Source organism: Eubalaena glacialis, chromosome 8 (genome assembly GCF_028564815.1).
Source record: "Eubalaena glacialis isolate mEubGla1 chromosome 8, mEubGla1.1.hap2.+ XY, whole genome shotgun sequence".
Classification (NCBI taxonomy): domain Eukaryota; kingdom Metazoa; phylum Chordata; class Mammalia; order Artiodactyla; family Balaenidae; genus Eubalaena; species Eubalaena glacialis.
The window spans coordinates 75,946,818-75,962,623 of NC_083723.1; the positions used below are offsets into that span (position 1 = coordinate 75,946,818).

Genomic DNA, 15,806 nt, shown 5'->3' on the forward strand with positions numbered 1-15,806 from the left:
AACTGATCAAAGTGTGCATGAATTATACACTTCAAGGTAAATTTGTAAAGGTTTGGCTAAGGAGATAATTTCAAAGATAGAAATTACGTATGATGAAATTGCAAAATACAATATACTCAAAACAATTATTGAAGAAAATATCTTTGGGGTTGTTTTTAATATAGAGTTTAAATTTTGATAACTTAGGACAAAACGTACTTGGAGGAATTTGGACATTATATGGTTTAGTCTTTATTCAGTGTTAATGGACAGATTAATAGAACCTAATTCAAAGTATTGAATTGTTTTAGTTTTTCAGGAATTGTCCAAATGGATGAAGAAGTACATTACAGTAAAGGTACTGACACTAAAAATTATTTTTGGTTGTAAGAGCTAGATGATCTTGATTAATTTCTAATTTTCTTTGCATTGTGATTTGGTTTTAGTTGAAGATGTGGTTGGAAGTCATGTAGAAGATGCAGTAACGTTTTGGGCCCAGGTAAATAGTAGCCTGGTTGATTTCCTCTCCCACCCTTTCCTCCACTAATCCAGGAACTCCCCAACAAAAACAAAAATAAAAACCCTGTAATGTATATATATCATTGTTATTCTCAATGCTTAATTTTTATTGAACATTATTTAACACAGGGCATTATTAGAAGACAAATGGTTACAGCTGGAACTTAATACCAGAATTATTAGTAGTATGCTCATAATACACTGAGTTAAAAAAGAGAACAGCAAAATTGTAGTTGTGGTTTTAGAATTACATTCAATTTAACACATCTAGGCTGCATCAATTACTGAAGATGCTGAAAAACTGTTGTATTTCTGAAGTTACAGCCCCATCTAGAGGTCTCTGATAAGATTGTTTCTTAAGTGATACTAAGTTTTAAAATTTCAGTCATTTTTTTCTATTGGCTTAATTTTGAATTTGAGGTACAATGTTTTTCTCATCATATAATTGGAAGTACTAATGGAACATTTATAATTTTACATTGGCATGCTTCAAGACAGATAAGTTTACTCGGTTTAAATACAAAGCAAAGCACCAAAGTGCTTATGTTCCAGAATTTAAAAGGTGAATCCTTCAGAGGTACACAATTACTCACTAATTTTTAATTTTGTGAACTACATGATATGGGAGGGAAGAGAATAACATTTCTCTGTACTTCTACGGCCTGAGAACTCCTTTTTGTACGGGTAGAGTGAATTGGCAATGTGGGAAATAGGATTTATGAGAAGAAAGGTTATAGAAGACATACAATTAACTCAGTGTTCTTAAATCTATATAGAAAACATTTTAGAAGGCTGATAGTCATAGAAAAATTTTGGCAAATTTGTATCTCTGCTTATGAACATATTTTCTAAAGGTTGCCCACAGTGTTCTGGTTCAATGCCCATTGTCTCTGCATTAATAGCACCTGTGTCCCTCTCAACAGTGTCCCAGGTTGGATGATAAATGATATTTTTAAGCTCATTACATAGGAAAAACATTTATTATCTTAAATAAGATTTTCAGACCAGCACTGTCTGGTAGAAATATAATGTGAGTCATATAAGTAATTTAAAATTTAGCAGACACATAAAAAAGTAAAAAGAAATGGGCAAAATTGATTTTAATAAATATGTTTTATGTAACTCAGCATATCCAAAATATCATTTCAAAATATAATCAATACAAATGTTACCAAGATAGTTTATTTTCCTTTTTTTCATATCCAGTGTATATTTTAGATTTACAGCACAACTTAAATCAGACTAGCCATATTTCAAGTAAGAATTGGCTATTGTATTGGTCATTGCAGCTCTAGACTTTGATTTTTATTGACCTTTATGTGAAGCTGTTGCTTGAATTTGGAACTATGATTTAAACCAGGAGTCAGCAAACTTTTTCTGTGAAATATTAGATAGTAAATATTTTAAGGTTTGTGGGTCTCTTTTGCAACTGTTCAGCTCTACAAAAGCTGCCATTGTAGTGCAAAGGCAGCCATAGACAATACATAAATAAATACGTATAGCTGTGATCTATTAAAATTTTATTTACCAAAACAGGTAGGAGAGCCCATAATTTGCCAACCTCTGATTTCAACTGTGAAGTTGAGGCCCCTGTAGAAATTTAAACATATTTGAAAAAGTGAGGAAAAATGTCTTAATTGGATGAAAAGATGAAGTGAAAACTGCTAAGGCGTCCATATGAATCGAATGATTTTTTTCGAGAAGCAAATTGTGCACACGTGTGTGAATCCATACCGGAGACATGCCCTGTATGTGCCCCTTCGACGGTTGTAATAAGTTTGCTCAGTCGACTAACCTGAAATCTCACATCTTAACACATGCTAAGGCCAAAAACAACCAGTGAGAAAAAGAAGACCCTTCTCAACCTTGAGAATCTTCTTTCAGGAGTGTGATTGGGAGTAAATATGCTTCTCCTTTGTATATTGTTTCTAGGCAAGAATTTTAAAAATGAATCCTACATATCTAAGGGACATCTTTTGATGTTTGATAAAGTTTTGATATATTTTGATAAAGTAGTAAAAATCAAAGAAAAAAACTTTAGTAAGATGCCATTGCTAAGATGCTCTATCTTGCTCTGTAATCTCGTTTCAAAAATGTGGTATTTTTGTAAAGTGTGGTCCCAACAGGAGGACAATTCATGAATTTCACATCAAAAGACAGTTCTTTATACAACAGTGCTAAAAATGGGAGGACTTCTTTTCACATTCTTATAAATATGCAGCTCACCTGTTGCTTACAGTTGTTTTAATTTTGTATTTTTCAAGTGTGCATTTTGTACACTTTGTGGGGATAGGCTTAGTGTGTGTGATTTTTCTGGAGGTTGATAATTTTGCTTTAAGTAGGTTTTCTTTAAAAGAATGGGCAGTTACATGCAGGTTTCAAGAGTATTTTCTGTTAAAAAAAAGTTATATAGGCTTTGTTTGCTATTTTAATTTTGGTTGTATTCTTTGATGTTAACACATTTTATGTAATTGTATGGCTGTATTGAATCATATAATATCAAATATTAGAAGTGATTTAATAGTGTTAATCAATTTAAACCCACTTTAGACACTTTTTTTTTTTCTGAAAAATACTGCCAGATGCTGATGTTCAGTATAATTTCTTTGCCTGTTCAGTTACAGAAAGTGGTGCTCAGCTGTAGAATGTATTGTACTTTGTAACACCAGTTGTGTACATCCTGTGCAACAGGAAGGGCAACAATAAAATAGTAATCCTACAGAAAGAATACGGCAGGAAAAAAAAGATGCAAATTTTAACATTTGATTAGGTTGGGATAGGGTGTAGATGAAGAGTAAATAGAGATTTAGAAACACGTGGAGGCAGGTCAAGATGAAGGTTTGCTCACACATAGTCTCTGTGTTTCTACCACTATGGATTTCTGCCATTTAAGCCGTTTACATGAAACACTTCAGAATTTTTGGTAGGCCTAGTTTGATGAGTGGCAGTTGAAGGAATCTTAAGTATTTGACCTTTGAGAAAAAGAGCTTCTGTTTATGCTAGTCCGTATACCTACAAAATCTAATTATGTAAAATACTTCGGTGTATTTTGAACTTTAGAGAGCTCATTCCAGGAGTTTATTTACAAAGGCTGCTTCAAGCGTGTCTTGGGGTCAGTTTAAATTCACTTCCCATTTTTGCTGTTTATCAATACTTATATTCATCGTGATGTCGTTTGAACTGCTCTTTCAGAGTTTATTTTCAGTTACAGAGATAATCATGTTCTTTCTAGCCTTATTGAATACGGTATTGATATAGATTTTTTTATTTTGTTTTTGTTTTTTTGAATTTTATTTATTTTTTTTAATACAGTAGGTTCTTATTAGTTATCTATTTTATACATATTAGTGTATACATGTCAATCCCAATCTACCAGTTCATCCCCCCCTCCCACCCTCCCTCTACCCCCCGCTTTCCCCCCTTGGTGTCCATACGCTTGTTCTCTACATCTGTGTCTCTATTTCTGCCTCGCAAACTGGTTCATCTGTACCATTTTTCTGGATTCCACATATATGCGTTAATATACAATATTTGTTTTTCTCTTTCTGACTTCATGTTATTGATATATTTTTAAAGAACATATATATATATATTTAACAGTTTACGTTGAAATAACTTTAGACTTACAGGAAAGTTGTAAAATTAATTTCTTTATACCCTTCACCTAGCTTTCCTTGTTGCTAACATTTTACATAACCAAAGTACAATGGTCAAAGTCAGGAAATTAACATTGGTACAATGCTGTTAAATCTTAACTACAGCTCTTATTCAAATTCCACCAGTTCCCCACACCCCCCCCCCCGCCTTTTTTTTTGTTTCTATTACAGGATCTAATTCAGGATCCCACATTATATTTAGTTGTCATGTATCCTTAGTCTCTTCCAACTTTTGATAGTTCCTTTATTTATACATATTTTTCATGATTTTGACATTTTTAATGAATTCTGGTCAGTTTGTATTTGTTTATGATTTCTCATAAATAGATTGGCAGTAGTACTACAGAAGTGATGTGTACTGAAAGTACGTCATATTGGGGATTTAGGATGTTGTTATATTTCACTATTGATGATGTTAACCTTGATCCACTTGGTTAAGGTGGTAACTGCTGGGTTTCTCAGTTGTAAAGTTACTGTTTTTCCTTTTGTAAGTAATAAGTGTTTTAGAGGGAGATGCATTGAGACTATCTAATCTTGTTTCTCTTAAACTTTTTACCCACAAATTTTTTATTTATTGCTATGGCCTTTGCCTAATGATGGTTTTCTATTTTCCTCATTCCTTCTACATTTATTAATTGGAATTCCTCTTTAAGGAAGAGCTGTTTCCTCTCCAGCGTTTATGTATTTATTTATTCAATTATTTATATTAATATAAATCCATGGGTATTTATTCCATGGATTATAATCCCATACTATCACTTATTTTGTTGTTTAAATTGTTCCAGCTTTGGCCAATAGGAGATTGTTCACATTGGCTACTGTATCCTTTAAAATGCACCCATTCTTTTTTTGAATATTTCTTGACTTTCTGGCATCACCAGATGTTCCAGGATCATCTTTTATTTTCCTGTCCTAGCCCTGGATTCAACCACTCTCCAAAGAACTCTTGTTCCTTTTATTGGAGAATGGTGTTTAAAAATCAAGATCTGGGCACTAGGTGTGCTTATTGCTACTTGAGTGTCATTGATTCTAGGCTCTCTCAGCGGACAGAGATAGGAACTATATATATATTTATAAATATACTATATAAATACAAATATATATATAACTAACACATATACACATCTGTATCTCTGTGTCTCTTTCATATATGCATATATTAACACACAAATATATGTATACACACACATGCACACACATATATGTGTGTTTGTGTATATGTGTGTGTGTGTATATACACACACACACACACACACACACACACACAAGTTCATACTGATACTTCCCAATTGTAATCTAACACTGCAGGTTCATTCTAGCCTTCCTTCCTTATTTGTAATTTCTCTCTCCCTGCTTTCATTATCTAGAACATATTTACTTAACTTGTTCAGTCCTAGTATATACCTAAAGTAGTTTCAAAATTGTTAACCCATGCCCCTGTGAGAAATAAATTTACTAACTAGATTACAGTATTTATATACAGAGAACCTGTACATTTTGAAATTGTTTTTACATGTTTCCTTTACACAACAACAAATATGTGAGAAGGCCCATGTCATTTGACCAAAGTATGGTATCTATTTTGAGCAATTAGAGCTAAAGTAAAACCCAGAGACAATTGTTTAAAGTTACCTCTTAATATGATATTAATAATATTTGGTATCTTAGTTTGAATTCCAAGTAATTTGAACTCATTGGGAAGTAAAAATTTTCTATAGCCTAGTTCCATTTCTTACAAAGAACTTGTTTGAATTATGAAAAAATAATGACATAAGAATTGATTTAATTTCTAATGCTCCAAAACCTTTTAAGTATTATGCATAGTAGAACCCTCATTTGCATAACACTGTCAAATAATATTTTACTGAATCTTATACTATATCTATTCTTCTAGAGTATCAGTAGAAATAACGATATTATGAAGATTGGTTGTTCACTGTCTGAAGTCTGTCCCCATGCCAGTTCAGTTTTTGGGAATCTTGATCCAAAGAAGGTGAGCCATATTCTTGGGTATAATTATTCTGTCTTTCTTATTAGCTTTCCTGTGTCTTAGATTTTATAGTTTTTGGAATTTTTAATATGTTTGAAAGGAAGAGGCAAGTTTTTAGAATTTGTATAAACTACAGTCATAATAAGTTTACTTTTTCAAAAATACTTATCAGCTATCTGCTAGGTACTGGGCACTGTGTTAAGCATTGAGTATACAGTGGTGAACAAAATAGAATCCTTGCCCTTGACACTGATTCATAAAAATTTGTAAGAGACATACTTATGGAGAACAGTTGGACAATATATATATGTACATATATTTTTTAATTGACATATAACTTACAGTGAAGTGTGTATCTCTTAATCTCTTGATGAATTTTTCATATCTATGCATCTGTGTGATCATCACCCAGATCAAGATACAATTCTATCACCCTAGAAAATTCCCTCAGGCCCCTTCTTAGTCAATTCTTGGTCAGTAGTCTCTTAACAGAGGTAATCATTATTCTGACTTCTATCACCATAGGTTCATTTGCCTGTTCGTAAATTATACAATATGTACTCTTTTGTATATGTCTGGCTTCTTTTGTTCAACGTAATTTCTGAGATTTATCCATATTATTGTGTGCATCTATATTATTGTGTGTTTGTTCTTTTTCAAGCTATGCAGTATTTCACTGTATAAATATACCAAAATTTATCTGTTCTCCTTTGATGGGCGTTTGGAGTGTTTGTAGTTTTTGGCTACTGTGAATGAAACTGCTATGAAATCCTTATACAAGCCTTCTAATGGATATTTTAACTTATTTCTTTTTTGTATATACCTAGGAGTAAAATTGCCAAGTCATAGGGTAGGCATGTTTCACTATAGTAGGTACTGGCCAATCAGTTTGGAAAAGTATTGAAGCAGTTTGCATCCTTACCAGCAAAGTATGAGAGTTCTAGTTCCTCTGTGTCCTCACCAACCCTTCTCATTGTCAGTCTTTCTAATTTTAGCCATTTTGGTGGGTGTGTATTGTTATTTTGTGATTTTAATTTCATTTTCCTGATGAGTACTAAGCTTAAGCATGCTTTTCAGGTTTTATTAGCCATTTGGATATCCTGTTTTGTGAAGTACCTATTTAGATCTTTTCCCAGTTTTCAAGGTTGTTTGTCTAGATTGATTTGTAGGAAGTTCTATACAGTTGGCCCTCCATATCCATGGGTTCCACATCCATGGATTCATCCAATTGTGGATCAAAAACATTCCAAAAAATTTTCAGGAAGTTCCAAAAAGCAAAATTTGAATTTGCTATGTACTGGCAACTATTTACATGGCATTTACATTGTATTTACAACTATTTATGTAGCAATTACATTGTATTCAGTATTACAAGTAATGTAGAGATGATTTAAATTTTATGGGAGGATGTGTATAAGTTATATGCAAATACTGTGCCATTTTTTATAAGGGACTTCAGCGTCTGAGGGGGGTCCTGGGACCAATCCCCTGTGGATACCAAGGGACAACTGCACATGTTCTTTATATATTCTGGATATGAGTCCGTTGTCTTATATGTGTGTTGCCACTGTCTTCTCCTAGTGTATGGCTTCCCTATTCACATTCTTGATAACATTTGAAATCTGTTAATTTTTTCTTTTTTGGTTTGTGCTTTCTGTTTCCTATATAAGATCTCTTCACTTACCCCAAGGCCATGACTATATTCTCCAATTTTGTTTTTTCCCTAGAAGTTTTTGCCTCTTGCATTTAGGGCTGTGGTTTACCTCCAATAAATTTTTGGTTATGATGTGAAGTAGAGGTTACATTAATTTTCTTCCATATCGATATCCAGTTATATCAGCACCATTTATTGAAATAACAATCCTTTCTTTGTTGAATTGTCTTGGAATCTTTGCTTTAAATCAGATGACTATATGTGCGTGTTAACCATCTTTTTCAAAATAGTAAATGCCTGTAGTCTTGGCTGCATCAGTTTCTCTGCCAAGAATTTACCCTTTGGACATTTAAGTACAGAAAGTACTCAGAGATGTTTGTACAGATATATTCAATGTAGCATTATTTGTAATAGGCAAAAGTGGAGATTAAATATCCTTTAATATATCAATATTACAGTAGTAGTAGTAGTGATAATAATGATAGCTTGCATTTGAATCTTACCCTTTGTGAGACAGAGACAGTGTTCTAAATACTTGGCTACTAACTCATTTAATCCTCACTCATTTGTACTAACATTTAATCCTCACAGCAACCCTGTGAGGCAGATGTTATTATTTTATACTTTATTTTTTGGAAATTGAGACACAGCTAGGATAACTTTATGAAAATCACCGGCTAGTTAAAGGTGGATCAAATATTTAAACTCACAGAGCCCACCTTCTTAACTGTTACCCTGTATTGGAATAATTAATGAACTGTGGTAGATCCTTATTTTGGAATACTAAGTAATCATTTTGGGGGCTGATAGCTAGGGTAAGGTAAGCACTGAATTTAAGGAGGCACTTTTGCAAGTTTAGGGTTGATACCTCAGAGTGAATTCCCCTTTAAAAATTTTGTGCCCTGGGTGCCTTGCTTGCCTCACCCAGCCCCAAGCCCTGGTTATTTAAATGAGGGAGATAGAGTTCTGTATTTTGATATGGAATTAGGTGAAAAATAGTACATTTAAAATGAACTCATTTATATAAATAAAACAAACATATAGTGTACATGTGAAATTAGTGTAAATGTAAAATTATTTTCAGGAGGTGCATGTGGAAGAGTATTGGGAAGGAAGTCTTACTCTTTACCTCTTTGGGTATACTTTGATTTTCTTTTAATAATGTGCCTTTATTTAGTTTTATTTAAAAATAATTTAAAACCCCAATGACATATATAGAAAAGTATAAAAAGAAGAAATTTAGAAGGAAGAAAGGATTGTAGCTTGGAGCTGAGCATCAGAATGGATAAGATAATGCAATTTGTAAAGATTTTAGGTTTTTTTTAAGCATCCTTGTAGTCTGTGACTGTGTTTAATAGTATTATGAGTTAAGACATATCCGTTTTTCGTCTGTTGAATGCAGAATAAATTACTTGCTTTACAAAAAATTCAACCTATTTTCAGTAATAGACCTCTCATTATAAATGATTACTTAGCCACCTCTGATTATCTGTGAATGGATTATACTGTGTAAATTTTCTTTAGTGATTGAGTAGTCCTCTTCCTCTTACCATGTAGTCAGGACATGGGGTGTGAATTGTGGAGTCGTGAGAGAAGATGGGGACTAGGCACAATGGGAATGACTATATAGTTCTGACTGTGCTCTCAAGACAAACCTATTTGGGATAGATTTGTGTTTATGATGGTGGTTGTGATTATTCACACTAACAGAGTCAAGAACTTTAGATTGCTCAGTTTGGTTGGGTTCGAGCTCTATTTCTAGAGGTATCCCCACCCCTACCTAGACTGGGTTACAGTGATACACCATTTCTGTCACTTGCCTTGTATTGAATTGTTAATTATATTGGTATATATTACAAAATCGTAACGGCAATGTGATCTTTTGCAAGGTTTGAAATTGGATAGGACGGTTGATCAGGTATTTCTGCTACTAAACCTGTTTGCTTGCTGAAAAATGAAGTAAGATGGCTGGGAGAGGGTACCATGCCATTTGTGCTCTCTCTTGCCCTTCAGTTGGTGAGTGTTAGCTGAGGGAACCAGAGTTAAGTGCTAATTGAACACACCTGTCCTTTGTAGCATTTGCTTTCTTAGCTATCCATTTGTGTGTCTAAGTTGATTTGTACTTTGTTGCTTTGGGGAGTTGAGGATTTTTACATTTCACCCTCTGTATTCCTTTTGCTTTAAAATCTGTGAATTTGTCCTAGTTCAGAGTGATATACTTAAAATTAATTTTATACTCCATCACCTAAAGCCATGCTCCTCAACCTTTTTTTCATTATGCCCTTCTAAGGCATTTTTTTCCCTAATGGGTCTCCTCTCTGCAAGACATTTTAACACCACAGATACACTGGATATCTATTTATGTTGTCAGGTAGGGTTGAACTTTGGAGGACTACAAACCACTGTAATATCTAAGATTCTCCACCATGCTCCAAGAACCAGTTTTTACTCCCATGGGGATAATATTTCTCCCATTGAGAATGTATGGTTTAAAGTGGTTATCAACGTGGGGTTACTTTGTATCTTCCACTCCCACCCCCAGGAGACATTTGGCAATGCGTGGAGACATTTTTGGTTGTCACAACTGGAGGGAGTGCTATTGGCATCTTGTAGGTAGAGGCCAGGGGGGGAAGCTGCTAAACATCCTACAACGCATATGAGAGAAGACAGCCTCCATCCCCCCACCAAGGAATTATCCTGTCTCTAATGTCAGTAGTGCTGAGGTTGAGACACTGACTTAAAGTATGTAAATTTTTCTCTTTGTTCTCTATTAAACATAATTAAATTAAAATATAAATTTAAAATATATGAAGGTTCAGTATTAAGGATATTATCTAATGTAATTTATTTGCTTATATTTACAATAACACTGAAGTCTTTCTGTATAAAGTAAAAAGTGTAAGAATCTTTCTTGTCTGGTTGGACATAGGGATCCTACCATGGTTGAGAATTAGACTTAAGTGGCATGTACTTGGCATGTTTGTGTTTTAAGAACAATTAATTGTACCAATTATGTCTTCAGACATTAAAACAGCATGACATTAAGTCTTTGATGCTTGGGCCTTTTTTTGAGTTTTCTGTTTTTGTGTCTTTCGTCTTCTCTCTCCTTTTTTTTGGAGAGGCAGAAAAACATAATGGACTCTGAAGTCAGTTGCCTGAATTTGAATCCTGGTTCTGCTGCTTACTAGTTTATGACTTTGGGCATATAATGGTGAAAACAAAGTACCTGCCTCATAGGGTTGTTATGAGAATAAAATAAGTTATTATGCTTATTTATGTATAGTAAGTCATTAATAAATGCTAATTATTATTCTGATCTACTTAGCATTAAATTCATTAAAATGCCAAATAATTTTACTTTCTTTTTCTCTTTGTAGATTTATGGAGGATTATTTTCTGAAGATAAATGTTGGTACAGATGCAAAGTACTGAAAATCATCAGTGATGAAAAGGCAGGAACAAGTGTTCAATTTTTTTGCTCTGAGGAATATTTATTTTGGTTCCAAAATTTGATGCTTATTTAGTCCTTCATTGCTTATTCATAGTAGTAATAAAATATGGTTGAATGAACTTATAAACTGATTAAAATATAAATTTTTCCCCTTAGAGAACACAAAAGAAATGAATTGCTTAAAAAAATACAAGTCAGATTCAGGAATAGTCTTCTGATTTTAAGTTGTTGTATAATCATCCCAGATTTTCCAAGAATAGATTACATAATTTGTGATTATTTTTGGTGACCAATTGGTTCTTTGTACCTCAGTTCTTAATAATTATGTTTGATTCTTGCTGAGTAACTTAAAATTTCATTCTATTAAGATTGAGTAGGAAAAGAACATTTGATTGATCCTGAAGTTATGGTTATCTTTTACTTAGTTGATGTGCATATTGTTAATAATGAAGATTGGCTTGCCACTTTCTCACGCCTTGATTAAATGTGATGAATTTTCTTTGCATTTAGCTATTTTGTTTTTTACGTTGTGAAATTGTGGGAGATTTTTAAGGGAATTTGTGGAGATAGGATTCTGAATAGCTGTTTGGTGGCAATTGCACATTGCAGGCTCTGTAAAAGCATCTCTGTAGGGTTTCTTTTACTGTTTTTTTCTGTCTACTTTCCTGGACTTAAAATATTTTATAATATATATGTTTTGTAAATATTGTTCTTGGTGTAATGAGAAGGTAAGGTGAAACACCTTGAGTAATGTTCCAAATATCTTTTAAAAAAATCTCGTGATTTATTACTGTCATGGGTAGTGGTTTATCTTAGTGAAATAGACCTTTTCTCCACAGTTTGACAACTGGAGATGATATTTTGTGTTTGCTTTTGGTTTAGCTTTAACTTTTTTAAATTAAAGGGCAAGATGGCTTTTGACCTTGTAATAAACTATTTTTCTTTTTTACCTTCTATACAGATATAGAGCTGGAGGTAAGGGTGAATTTGATTCATTTCCAAGATCTAACAGTTGGAGTAGGCTTAAGTTTATCAAAGAAAGTTTCATAACTTTGCCTTTATTTTCAGATTTTATTGTTTCCAACTTGAATTTAAGAAGGTTGATTTTAACATTTGAGATAGGAGAGAGTCATAAGTTTCATAGATTTATGTTTATTTAAATACTGTTGTTTAAAAAAAATCAAAATGAGAAGTGGTACTATTGGAAATAGTACCAAATATAGAAATCCTCGGGATCTCATGGACTATAGATTTTCTGTATTTTGAGGATATTGCTGGAGCTCTCATTTCTGAATGCATTTTGTCAGTTTCAGGTAAAATGCTATCATGATTTACAGGTAGTTAACAGAAAGCAGCAAATGGGTAGTTTCTTTGGAGATATTTAATCTAAGTTCTGTATTAGCATTTCTCTCATTTTTTTTCCAGTGTCTGGTGAGATATATTGACTATGGAAATACTGAAGTTCTAAGTCGATCTGATATAGCTGAGATTCCTTTGGATCTGCAATTTTCTAGTGTTGCCAAAAAGTATAGACTTTGGGGACTACAGATTCCTTCTGGCCAAGAAGTTACCCAGTTTGATCAGGCAAGTCAAAGATTGTAAATATTTTTGCTAATAGAAGTAAAACTATGTGCTGGAAACGCAATATAAGTGTGCTAAAAATCCATTAATTTTCTTTGATGTAAAAGCTTGTATAAATTAATGAAAAATATGAAATTATAGAATAATTCACAGACAATTGTATAATAATATATTTGTGCTCGTCTTTGCTAGGTAAACATTCTGATCAGATAAGACTGATATGATATATGTGTGTGTGTGTGTGTGTGTGTATATATGTGCACACATATAATAAATGTAAATAGTTTCTTCTGATGTGAAAACTTCAAAGGATAGTCTCTTTTATGATGGAGAGAATGATGAATCTAATTATTCTGTTTTTTGCTTTTGTGAAAGTATTTATTAAATAAAAGTGCTCTTTAATCTAGCCCTGGCGATAAATATCACAAATTTGAAATTAGTGGAGTTGTAAATTAATCAGATTGTATCATTTTGGCAGAGGCTCATACTGTTCGATATAGTAATTGGCAGTGATGTTCTGCTAATCTAGACTACTGTTTGTATTCGTTTCCATTAAATTTTGGGTTAGCAACCTAATTCTGGAAGACCTCTAATAATTTCAGGGGTAGTCTTAACAAGAATCCTACCTCCTTTTAAATCTGTGCAATAGTGATGTTCTTTTGGTAGCTGATATTGCCATTGAGGGAATATCACATTGCAAAGTAATCAGATTTGTATTGTATATTTAGCAGCTCAAATGACTTATTTGAAAATAATTTAATCAGTACTAGAAGGAACAGTAAAATTTGAAAACCTTCTCTTTGCCTCTTTTTGTTGTTTTTAGAATCTTTTAGGTCGTTGGGTGTAGTTTTGTCTGCACTATAGTTACTTATAAGAAATGTTTCTGTACTTAAAACTTAGACTCTCATAAATAGAGTAAAGCATAGATATTATTGTAAAATTACACCCTAAATTTTTGGTTTAAAATCTAAAATTTATTACTTTTTTTTTAATATAAGTGTTTTGACCAAGGTAGAGGCTTGTTTTGAATTTCTTGCATGCCTAGAACCTTGGAATCTTAAATTTACAGACCTTAGAATTCATCTGCTCTCATCTTACTGTTTTGCAAATAAAGAAATTGGGTCTACAACAATTAAATGACTTATTAATAAAGTCATAAAGCTAATTAGGGCTGAGCTAGGGCTAGAACTCAAGTCCATTGCTATTCTCTTAGTAAGATGATATAAAATTTATGTAGATTGAAACAAACATGAATCAAAGAAAATGTCATTTTCAAAATTTATTTTTGGAACTGAGGAAATAAACTTCAGTATTGAGAATGTTTTATATGCTTCATAGATTCTTAATAGATGGTATTATTTGTATTTGCATGCTTACATTCAATAAAAAGACTATTCATTGGAGTTGAACTAATTAGCAAACTGAATGTTTTCTGGAAAGAAATGGTTATTCTTGAATGCCTCTGCTTAGAAAGTCCATGTTTAGCCATTAATTCTCAGCTGAAGGTTCAAATGTAATTTCTTATAAGAAGTCTTTGCTGATACCCACCATTCATTCTCCTGCAGCTGTTTTAGTTCAATTTATAGGCATGTAGAGGTGTAATTTTTTTCCTCCCCCCACAAGATGGTGAGCTTGGTAGAGACAAGACTGTCTTGGTAGAGACAAGTATTTTATTCATTTTTTATGCCTAATCTCCCTGCTTCTTTCTGCCTGTTAGGTGTTAGATGAGCATCCAGTTTATCTAGCATTTGAATGGATGAATGGATAAGTAGGGATTCAGTTAAAAAAAAAAAAAAAAGAGGGTGTCCTGGGCACTGAAATACTTTCAACACATTTTAAACCAACACTTTCACACCTGTGCTGAAGCACAGTTGAAACTGAAACTCAAAATGGTGGTAAAAATTGCTGAAGATCAAAGAAGATTAAATTATGTCCTAAATGCCTTTCTTACTTTGAAAATTTTCATGTAGAATCAGGGAATGAGAGGTAGAGATTGGAATATGGGTTTAACAGTTTAAAGGTCTTTTAACCTGTTTTCTAATATATCCAGACAAGGTTGGGTAGACTAAGAAAGCAAGTGATGCTTTCCTATTTCTGAATAAAGCGTTTTGTTAGAATTTAGGAGAACTCAGATTTTATTCCAAATTCAGGGTTTTGCCTGTAATTATATATGATTCAGGGAGAATCTGGTTGAACAGTTTTGTACTAATTGTGATAAATGACCATAACTAAAAAGAATTTGACTTCAGAGAAAAGTCTAAAAATCAGATTTCTGTGTAAAAATTTCTAAATAGTATACCTTTAGAACATTCAACTTTAGGTAATTGGAACTTTTGTAAAAAGTAGATTTATTTCCACTTAAATTCATATGTTGCCCAAGGACAGAGTTTCTTGAAGTGTTAAGTATTAAGAATTTCACATATTGCAGCAATAATTTTCAGACACTGTCACTTCCATTAAGATTGGTTAGGGGTGGAAGTTATACTTGAATTTTAGATAGACTTTCAACATTAAGGGTTGAAGTTAAGGATTTTTTTTATGAAAGAGGTTAACTAAAAACTATATTCTGATTGATCGAAATCTTAGATATATTTCAGTGAATTATATTTTGAGCTTGTTAGCTTTGCCTGCTTGATCTCATTTTTTGGTGATGCATTCTGGACCATCTTTGCTTTCTCTATTGGTGTTCTTGGTGAATTCAAGTATCTCAATATGTGTGTATTTAAAATTTTTATGATTTGAAAAATTTATTAAACCTGTGTTTTTGGTAACTTAAAATACTTTGTCATTTTGGTTTGCGGATTAAAAAAATTCTTTTTTCTTTTTTCTTTTTGGTAGTGATGGTTGGTGATCCTTGAGCCTAAGTAGTTTGAATCTCCTGTACCCTTTCAGATGCATCCTTTTAGGCTCAGGAGTTCTTAACCTGGGCTTAAAATATATCATGGTGAAATAATTTTCTTTGTAGTTCTCCTTATG

General features: G+C 32.7%; 1 protein-coding gene across 2 annotated transcripts in view; it reads left to right on the forward strand.

Moving 5' to 3' along the window:
- Positions 1-309: 309 nt before the first annotated feature.
- Positions 310-15,806, forward strand: part of STK31 (serine/threonine kinase 31) — a 92,523-nt gene continuing 77,026 nt past the window's right edge. For both annotated transcript variants that reach the window (XM_061197836.1, XM_061197837.1), the window contains exons 1-5: positions 310-337; positions 426-478; positions 6,049-6,147; positions 11,176-11,250; positions 12,675-12,833. In XM_061197836.1, coding sequence (XP_061053819.1) covers positions 310-337; positions 426-478; positions 6,049-6,147; positions 11,176-11,250; positions 12,675-12,833 — 414 coding nt within the window. The remainder of the gene's footprint in view (positions 338-425; positions 479-6,048; positions 6,148-11,175; positions 11,251-12,674; positions 12,834-15,806) is intronic.